The sequence below is a fragment of the Pelophylax lessonae genome, assembly GCF_965119305.1.
Source record: "Pelophylax lessonae genome assembly, chromosome: 1".
Taxonomy (NCBI): domain Eukaryota; kingdom Metazoa; phylum Chordata; class Amphibia; order Anura; family Ranidae; genus Pelophylax; species Pelophylax lessonae.
The window spans coordinates 286,022,516-286,033,047 of record NC_138768.1 but is presented as its reverse complement, the minus strand read 5'-3'; the positions used below and the strand labels follow the sequence as shown (position 1 = coordinate 286,033,047).

General features: G+C 43.0%; 1 protein-coding gene across 1 annotated transcript; it reads left to right on the top strand.

Annotated features, from left to right (window-relative positions):
* The first annotated feature begins 256 nt into the window (after nt 1-256).
* Nucleotides 257-1,190, top strand: LOC309544599 (E3 SUMO-protein ligase ZBED1-like). Its single transcript, XM_082243507.1, has 2 exons — nt 257-776; nt 876-1,190. Exons 1-2 carry the CDS (start codon nt 330-332, stop codon nt 1,038-1,040), a joined length of 612 nt encoding a protein of 203 aa, XP_082099633.1. The 5' UTR covers nt 257-329; the 3' UTR covers nt 1,041-1,190.
* Nucleotides 1,191-10,532: the final 9,342 nt, after the last annotated feature.

The window sequence follows — 10,532 nt, the reverse complement described above, 5'->3', positions numbered from 1 at the left end:
AAATCTGCAGTCAAAGAGTGGGGGCTGGACAAGATTGGAACAAGGATCGCTGTTGTTACTGACAACGCAAGCAACATGCGAGTAGCAGTAAAGAAAGCCAAACTGTCCCCTCACATACGGTGCTTTGCGCACACACTAAACCTGGCCTCCCAAGCAGGTTTAAAGGTCAACGCAGTGAGCCACCTCCTCGGTAGAGTCAGACGTGTAGCAGGTTTTTTCACCGCAGTTCCACAGCCACAGCCATGCTGACCACCAAACAAAAACTACTCAATCTCCCTGTACATAAACTCATTATTGATGTAGTGACAAGATGGAATAGCTCTCTGGACATGGTGGAGCGCTACCTTGAACAGCAACAAGCTGTTGCTGCAGCCCTACTGAGTGATGAACTGAGACACAAGTCACGTGAAATTGACACTTTGGACACATCTGACATTGCAAATGCAGAGGATCTTGTGAAGATTCTTTTACCAATAAAAAAAGACACAACTGTTCTCTGTGATGAGTTGCAACCAACAATATCTCTCATTTCACCACTAAAACAAATGATTCAAGACAGCATGGCCACAGATAATCATGACTCAAATGCCATTGCTCAGATGAAGGTAGCCATTCTGAAGGATCTTACTGACAGATACCAAGGAGAGGATGAAAAGTTCATGCAGGAGAGCAGTGCTTTGGATCCACGCTTTCGGACCTTGCAACATCTAGGCAGTGGAGAGAGAGAGGACGTCTTTGGAAGAATAAAGTTCAAAGCATCACAGATGCAACAACAGGTAAAAAATGTTAACGCTGTGCCATAGAGAAAATTGAGAGAAATACAATAAAATGTAACAAAATGCTGATATAATGTCTTTTTATCATTTATGAACCAGGACCAAGATGTGCTGCCCAGAAGCCCACATCCAGCAGATCTGGACGACAGCAGCGCGAGCTTTGTGTCTCCTCTTAAGAAGCATGCCCTTGAGGACCTCCTTGGCTCTTCTTTTAGCAGTAATCAAGTCACAGGTGGAATTCAGGCAGAAATTGACTCTTACTGAAAAGAAGCATTAGTTTCTCTGTCTGCTTGCCCTCTTAAGTGGTGGAGAGACAATGCAGGGCGGTATCCTATTCTGTCTTCATTAGCAAAGACCTACCTGTGTATACCCGCTACCTCAGTGCCCAGTGAAAGGGTATTTTCAACAGCAGGGGATATTGCAATGTAGATCTTTTAATTTTTCTAAAGAAAAACTTGAACATTAGCTAAAGGATAGTTCAGTGTTTTTCAGAAGGCTTTTTGCCAGACAGTTTAAGGATTTTTTTTACTGTTCTTTTTTTTTTCTTGCAATGTAGATATTTTGATCTTTCTGATGAAAAATGTGAACATAAGCTAAATGATAGGTCAGTGTTTTTTTTAAAGGCTTTTTGACTGACTATTTTATTTAAGTTTAAGTTATGTTCCTAAATACAAGTTTTAAAAGGCTGCCTTTATTTGCCTTGCACATTTAAACCTTACTTAACTTGATCTTTGTTTGCACTTAAAGGGAATTGCCTATTGTTTAGTTTACAATTGTTCTAGCTGCTTCTTAACTTGAACATTGCACAGAAGAATCAGTTATGCAACCAAATATTACTATACAGAATATTGATGTTCCTGACTACAACTTGCACTTTAAAAGCACTATGTGATCAGTGTTTTATGTTGTCATGGATCCATAAATACAACAATAAATTGCCTGTTGACTGGCAAAAGCAGAATAAATGTCGGTATTTTTTCGCTATTAATATCACAAACACTATCGTGAGCTATTTAACAATACCGTGAGCTTTTCCACAATATCGCAATAAATATCGTACCGTGAGGTCAATATCAAAATTGTATCGTACCGTGAAATTTTCATATCGTTACATCCCTAAATTGGGTCTGGTCCAATCATGGGCTTTTAAAGCCCATTTCCTGTCCCATTGCATTTTGGTCGGTTCTGGTTGCCGAATTCCAAACTATTTGGGCACGGCGAGAACCGTGACACAAAGTTCTAAATTCGGCCGAACCTCGAACAGCCAATGTTCGGGCCGAACCGATGGTCGACCCGAACCGTTCGATCATCCCTAGCCATTAGAAGCATATGGGCAGTCAGGTGAAAGAACTTTGTTGCCAAGGCAGGAAGTAATGAAGGTGCTTGCTAAGACAGGAGTTTCTTTGGGAAGAGGTACAGATGTTCCTGGAGCTGGAGGAGGGACTTCCTCAGAGGTACTGGTTTTGCAGATTGCCATAGTCTGGATGCTCTTTTCAGTCACAGAACAGGGATAGGGCTGTCAGGAGCATTCTCAGGTAAAGTCCAGCCTCCCAGTGCTGCAGGCAATATCAGATAAACAAGACTGGATCCATATGAGCTGAAGTGTTGTTCAGTGGCAGGATAACAGGCCCAGAACATCAAAGTACCCGGGTTCAAATCCCCTGTTAGGTACTGCGGCCATGCCTGGCCGTCTGTATGGCACGGCGAGAACCGTGACACAAAGTTCTAAATTCGGCCGAACCTCGAACAGCCAATGTTCGGGCCGAACCGATGGTCGACCCGAACCGTTCGATCGTCCCTAGCCATTAGAAGCATATGGGCAGTCAGGTGAAGGAAGGAAGTAATGAAGGTGCTTGCTAAAACAGGAGTTTCTTTGGGAAGAGGTACAGATGTTCCTGGAGCTGGAGGAGGGACTTCCTCAGAGGTACTGGTTTTGCAGATTGCCATAGTCTGGATGTTCTTTTCAGTCACAGAACAGGGATAGGGCTGTCAGCAACCTTGGCAGTTTCCAGGCTGTGTTTCTGGAAAGACAGGACAGATCTGCATGGTATCCACTGGGAGAGCCTTAGGCCTGGATGGACGAGTTGGGCAAAAAGTGATAAAATGCACCCTCTCTCCACAATAGAAACAAAGGCCACTGTTTCTCCTATGGTCTCTTTCTTTGGAAGACAGCCTGGAGCGCACGACACCGATCTCCATGGGCTCCTCTTTAGCCTCTGGAGAATCAAGGCATATTGAGGTGGTGTCAGGGTGACCAGGCTGGCTGTTGAAGGTGGGCTTGTACCGTAACCAGAAAGAGCCATCATATTCATATGGCTTTCCCTTTTCTCTAGGTACCTGGAATCTGCAGGAACCTGGAACAGGCTTGGAAGTAGCTTTCTGGGAGGTAAGACACCGAAAGTCCATGGCAGTTATAAATGACTCCCAATTGTCCAAGATAGCACTTTTCTCCTGCAGCTTCTGGTATGCCCACATCTTCATCCTTCCGGAAAGCAGATTAACAGTGGAATGAACCTTGAGTCACTGTAATAGGTCCTGAGCTTAAGGACAAACAGGAGCTCACAATCCATCCTGAAGGTTGTAAATGAGGAACGGGAACCATCATATCTGTCAGGTAACAGGACATAGGGCTCTGGATGCGCAGGTTCCAGGGCTGGGCATACTGTGCCTTTAAGTATCAGCACTTCTTACCGCAACTCTGACACAGTCTGGGCCAGGCTGGACACCTGCTGGGTAAGCTGCTTTCACATCTCTGCAGACTCCATATGGTCAGTTCATTATGTCAAGGCTTGTTGGAGTCTGTAGCGCAGAGATGTACGCTCACCCTTGCAGATATTCACAGTCCAAGGTGACCAGGTAAGGAAGCCACTTGGGCTGTGAATCTGTGCATGGGGGCTTTGCAGGAAAAGTTCTCCAATTAGCAGTACCAGCAGGAATACAAATGGAAGGGAAGTCCAGGAATAACCATAGTTAATGGATGCCACAAGGCAGGATAAACGTGGAGCAGAGGCAAGGACAGAAGCCAGGGTCAGTCTAGAAAACAAGCTCAGGAAACAAAAACTAAATCTATCAACCAGGAACAATGACATTGCCCTCAGACAGGAGCATTCTCAGGTAAAGTCCAGCCCCCCAGTGCTGCAGGCAATATCAGATAAACAAGACTGAATCCATATGGGCATGCCCAGAAGCTGTTTAGCAGGGAATGCGGCATCGCACCGGAAGTGACGAGCGGGGCCAGTGCCGTCGCATTGATTCCTGGGAGCCATGACGTTCAGCTCCCAGGAATCATTGCAAACTGGAAGAGACGGCGCGGGCCGAGGCCACAGAGGGAGGAAGTGACGAAAGGTGAGTATTTCTTTCTACAATTACAAGGTAAGTAAAAAAAAAAAATAATAATCCTAACTATCCAATTCCTTTTCAGGTGAAGCAAAGCAAGCGGATGGGCACAAAATCGATTAGGTCGATTTTGTGCCCGGAACTCCGCTTTAATATATAGTGTTTGTTAAAGAAGGATTTATTTTTTCATGTCTTGTGGTGTGTTGAAACATTTTGCTAACGGAATGTGCCAGCTGAAGTGTGCATTCTGCTAGATGTGTGTTATCTGAATAATCCTGATATTGTGTTTTTCACTTCACATGTCAGTTAATGTAAGATAGCTGAATTACTTGCTTTTCACATACAGGTATGTATTTTTTACATATACAGATCACACCATTACGCTGACACATCTGTTTGAATGACATAATTTATACCACTTTAGCTTACTAGATGACATAATGTGAATTGCAGTGGCCATATGTGTTAAGAATGAAAAACGGCTTATCTTAGTGCTAGAATGAGTAATCAAAATAAACAACTATGATAGCAGACACAGATTTTGTGAATGATTATTTACCATTGCTGCTAATCTGTACTATAATATGCTTTAATTATACATATGTGTCACCTACAGCTTGCAAGCTACAGAATATCGAGAGGTATTCTGTGGTCTGATAAATTAGATAAACGCATTGCATGTCATTCTATCCTGACACATTGGGGTTGATTTACTAAAACTGGAGAGTCAAAAATCTGGTGTAGATGTGCATGGTAGCCAAACATTTACTATCTTCAGCTTGTTCAGGCTTTTGCAAAAAAGAAACTGGAGGCGGATTGGTTTCTTTGCACATCTGCACCAGATTTTGCATGTTCCAGTTTTAATAAATCAACCCTATAAGGGCTCTTTCACACGGCCGCTCCGATTTTTTATTCCGCTGCAGCACTTCTTTTTTCTTTTCACGGACACGGATGACACTGTCGTTCCGCTCCGAATGTCTGCATATCATCCCATCCATTTGCGGATGATATACGGACATAATGTATGTCTATGGGGATTGCGGATGTCAGCGGATGACACCGCTGACATCCGATTTTGCATCTGTTCCATTTTTTAAACGGAAGAAAAATAGGGTTCTGTTCCGTACCAAAAAACAGAACAGAACTGAAAGGACGAAAATCGGATGTCAGCGGATGGTCATCCGCTGACATCCACAATCCCATTGACATGCATTATGTCCATTTTTCATCCGCAAAAAAATGGGATGAAATACGGACATACGGAGCTCCCGTGTGAAAGAGCCCTAACACTAATATGCTAGTGTGTACCACCTGGAGTTGTTCTTGTTTTTCCACCAATGGTAGTTAAGGAAGAATATGAGGAAGCAGTGTTTAAATCTGTTATAGTAAAACAATCCCACTGCAATTTAAAAATTTGTGGAGTGGAGTGAAAGAGGCCATAGAAAGTATATGAATCTCAGCACAAAGGAAAAACATATGTCAACAATTAATTATGCTAGTTGTCAGGTACACCTGGAAAGGAATTTGAATATCAGAAAATGATAGCAAGTACGTGCCTTTTTATGCAACTCTTCCCCATTAAGAAATATACAGCTACATTTTAATATATATATATATACAGTATATCTATATATCTATATATATATATATATATATATATATATATATATATATATATATATATATATACGGTATATTGTAGCTTCGTTACATACAGTATACCATGCTGAGCCAATCACGGTGAGCAATGTATTCTATTATTGAATGCAAAGCCTGCTCATATTGGCAGAGTCAGAGAGAGTAACATCAGTTCGCCTCTATGACTCCACCAATTCGAGCAGGCTTTGCATTCAATAATAGAATACATCGCTCACCATGATTGGCTGAGCTACGGTACATATACCGGTACAGGATTTCCGCACAGACAGCCAGCGCCTTGAGAGATTACATCGATCGGTAATACTTACGGTACCTTGGAGATATATGAGAGATTACATTTACGGTACTTATGGTACCTTGGGGATTAACCTCCCTGGCGGTATGATTGTTTCTGATTTTAGGTGATGAAAGCGGTACAATTATTTTGCTAGTAATTCTTAGGAACGAGCAGCCCAAACCAGCTATTTACATATGATTTACACTTTTTTACTGTGCGTTCTTCTTTATAACATCTAGAGTAAAATAAAGTTTGAAACACAAAATCTAAAATTATATTATAATAAATAACTATAAATAAGTTAAAGTATATATATATATATATATAAGTGTATATCTATCTATCTATCTATCTATCTATCTATCTATCTATCTATCTATCTATCTATCTATCTATCTATCTATCTATCTATCTATCTATCTATCTATCTATCTATCTATCTATCTATCTATCTATCTATCTATCTATCTATCTATCTATCTATCTATCTATCTACAAAGTACAGTAAAACTGCAGGAAAGGGCACTGGGGGGGCAAACTAATGTCAATTTATTTTATTTTGTAATGTAATCCAATAGGATTACAATATATCAGTGTGCTTGTGTGTTTTACTTTTCAAATTTGCCGCCTGTTCCACCCCCTGCGAGCGGCACGTCGCAGGAGATGGAAGCCGGGGCTCACAGCATCGGGCAGAAGATCTGGCCGCCGTATGCTGCAGGGACAGATTGCGGGATCCCGGGGACAAGGTAAGTACCCTCTACCAGGATCCAGCAATTCTCCCTGGCGGTACCACGAGTGTGGCTCGGGGTTACTGCTAATGGCACTAAAATTCCACCCCGAGCCACACTCGGGAATACCACTAAGGAGGTTAATGGGGTGTTCAATGGTGTTGCCTTGCCTCGGAAGGGGGGTAGTCTTATACGGCGAGTTTAGCCCAAAGCCTATGTTTTAACTTGAAAATTAGAGGGGTCATCTTATACGCCCAGTCGTTTTATACGTCGGAAAATACAATATATATATATATATATTTTTTTTTGTTTACTATTTTGTGCCACTTTGCCTTAAAAAAATAAAATTAAATAAACCAGAAGATATCTATTACCATTTATCCCCAAACAAACAATTTGTCTTGCGATACTGTAAGTAGTTAAAGCGGTAGTAAACTGCCATGGAAATACTGAAATAAAAATGAAGTGTGCCCCCTGCAGGATTAAGTTATAATGTACTAGTATGCATGCAAAGCAGATTCCCCAGTGCTGCTATCTTCACCCGGTCTTCCTTTCTGGGTTCACGGGCTTCAGTTGTAAGATTGGCCAGAGCCACAGTGATGATAAACAGTAAACGTTTAGGAGATATGCACTGTACCTACAGGTAAGCTGTATTATAGGCTTATCTGTAGGTACGAGTTCAAAAGTGGAGTTTACCTCCATGGTGGCTAAGTGGTTAGCATTTCCCCCTGCCAGCACTAGGGACAACCATGGCATTACCTGCACAAGTTTGCATGTTCTCTCTTTGCCTGCGTGGGTTTCCCCTGGGTACTATGGTTTTCTCCCACACTCCAATGACATACTGGTAGGTTTATTTTCTCCTGTCCAAACTGGCCTAAGTATGTGTATAAATGTGAATTAGAGAATATAGATTGTAAGCTCCTGAGGGCAGGGACTAATGAGAATGTACAGTGCTTTGCGAAAGTATTCGGCCCCCTTGAACTTTTCTACCTTTTGCCACATTTCAGGCTTCAAACATAAAGATAGAAAACTGTAATTTTTTGTGAAGAATCAACAACAAGTGGGACACAATCATGAAGTGGAACAAAATGTATTGGATATTTCAAACTTTTTTTAACAAATAAAAAACTGAAAAATTGGGCGTGAAAAATTATTCAGTCCCCTTAAGTTAATACTTTGTAGCACCACCTTTTGCTGCGATTACAGCTGTAAGTCGCTTGGGGAATGTCATTATCAGTTTTGCACATCGAGAGACTGAAATTTTTGCCCATTCCTCCTTGCAAAACAGCTCAAGCTCAGTGAGGTTGCATGGAGAGCCTTTGTGAACAGCAGTTTTAAGTTCTTTCCACAGATTCTCGATTGGATTCAGGTCTGGACTTTGACTTGGCCATTCTAACACCTGGATATGTTTATTTGTGAACCATTCCATTGTAGATTTTGCTTTATGTTTTGGATCATTGTCTTGTTGGAAGACAAATCTCCGTCCCAGTCTCAGGTCTTTTGCAGACTCCATCAGGTTTTCTTCCATAATGGTCCTGTATTTGGCCCCATCCATTCCCATCAATTTTAACCATCTTCCCTGTCCCTGCTGAAGAAAAGCAAGCCCAAACCATGATGCTGCCACCACCATGTTTGACAGTGGGAATGGTGTGTTCAGGGTGATGAGCTGTGATGCTTTTACGCCAAACATAACGTTTTGCATCGTTGCCAAAAAGTTTGATTTTGGTTTCATCTGACCAGAGCACCTTCTTCCACATGTTTAGTGTGTCTCCCAGGTGGCTTGTGGCAAACTTTAAACGACACTTTTTATGGATATCTTTAACCACTTGCCGACCAGTCACTGGGACTGTACTGCGGCAAAGTGGCTTGATTCCGTCCAGCGACGTAGACCTACGTTGCTGGACTCCTCCCCTTGTGGGCGGCGCTCACGCTCCGCCGGAGGCTCGCTCCCATTGTTTTCAGTCACAGCGGGAGTCGGGCCAGGGGAGGAGCGGCGGTGATCACCGCCGCTCTTTCCCGATCATCGGGGAATCGAGTTTGGAGATCCGCCCGCTTGTGTAAACAAAGCGGGCGGATCTCCTAAGTCAGTGGTCCTCAACCCTGGCCTACAGGGCCCACTAACAGGCCAGATTTGCAAGATAACTGAAATACATCCCAGGTGATATCATTTGCTGCTCAGTGATTGCAGTACTCTAGTCTGCATCTCCCCAAGGTAATACTTAAAATCTGGCCTGTTAGTGGGCCCTGGGGACCAGAGTTGAGGACCACTGTCCTAAGTGACAAACAGTGACAGATTGCAGGGTTCAGCATAGCTGAACATGCAATCTGTCCCTGTGTCACTCAGTCACCTCCCCCCACACACGTTAGTAAGCACCAGGCATACATTAACCCCTCCCTCTTCAATAAAATGAACCCCTTCCCTGCCAGTGTCATTTTTACAGTAACAGTGCATATGTATAGCACTGATTACTGTAGTAATGTCACTGGTATCCCCAAAAGTGTCAAAAATGTCAGTCAAGGGTCCGATCTGTCCGCCGCAATGTCACAGTCCCGCAAAAAAAATTGCAGATCGCCACCATTACTCGTTAAAAAAAAAACACCAAAAATGACAGAAATCTTTCCCTTAGTTAGTAAACGCAATAACTTTTGCGCAAACCAATCAAAATACACTTATTGTGATTTTTTTTACCAAACATATGTAGCAGAAAACAAATTGGCCAAAATGTTTTTTTTTTTTACATTTTGGGGGGGGGGGGATTTCATATAAAAAAATGTGAAAAATATTGTTATTTTTTCAAAATTTACGCTCTTTTTTTGTTTATAGCGCAAAAAATAAAAGTCACACAGGTGATCAAATACCACCAAAAGAAAGCCCTGTTTGTGGGAAAAAAAGGATGTAAATTCTGTTTGGATACGGCGTCGCACGACCGCGCAATTGTCAGTTAAAGTCGCACAGTGCCGAATCGCAAAAAGTGGCCTGGACGTAAGACAGCAAAATCCTCCGGTGGTAAAGTGGTTAAGAAATGGCTTTCTTCTTGCCACTCTTCCATAAAGGCCAGATTTGTGCAGTATACGACTGATTGTTGTCCTATGGACAGAGTCTCCCACCTCTGCTGTAGATCTCTGCAGTTCATCCAGAGTGATCATGGGCCTCTTGGCTGCATCTCTGATCAGTCTTCTCCTTGTATGAGCTGAAAGTTTTGAGGGACAGCCAGGTCTTCGTAGATTTGCAGTGGTCTGATACTCCTTCTATTTCAATATTATCGCTTGCACAGTGCTCCTTGGGATGTTTAAAGCTTGGGAAATCTTTTTGTATCCAAATTTGGCTTTAAACTTCTCCACAACAGTATCTCGGACCTGCCTGGTGTGTTCCTTGTTCTTCATGATGCTCTCTGCTCTTTAACCACTTTACCTCTGCTCACAGTAATATTACTGCGGCAGAGTGGCTCGTTATCGTCTGACGACGTAGTACTACGTCGTCAGACACTCCCCCTTCTGGGCGGCGCTTGCCCGCCCCCGGAGGCTCCCAGCGGGAGTCGGGCCAGGGGAGGAGCAGCGGCGATCGCCGCTGCTCTTACCCGATCGTCGGGGATCGAGTCTGGAGATCCGCCCACTGTGTGTAAACACAGCGGGCGGATCTCCATAGTGACAGGGAGTGACAGATCGGACTGTTCAGCATAGCTGGACATCCGATCTGTCCATGACTCACTCAGTCACCTCCCCCCCTACACGTCAGTAAGCAATAGGCATACATTA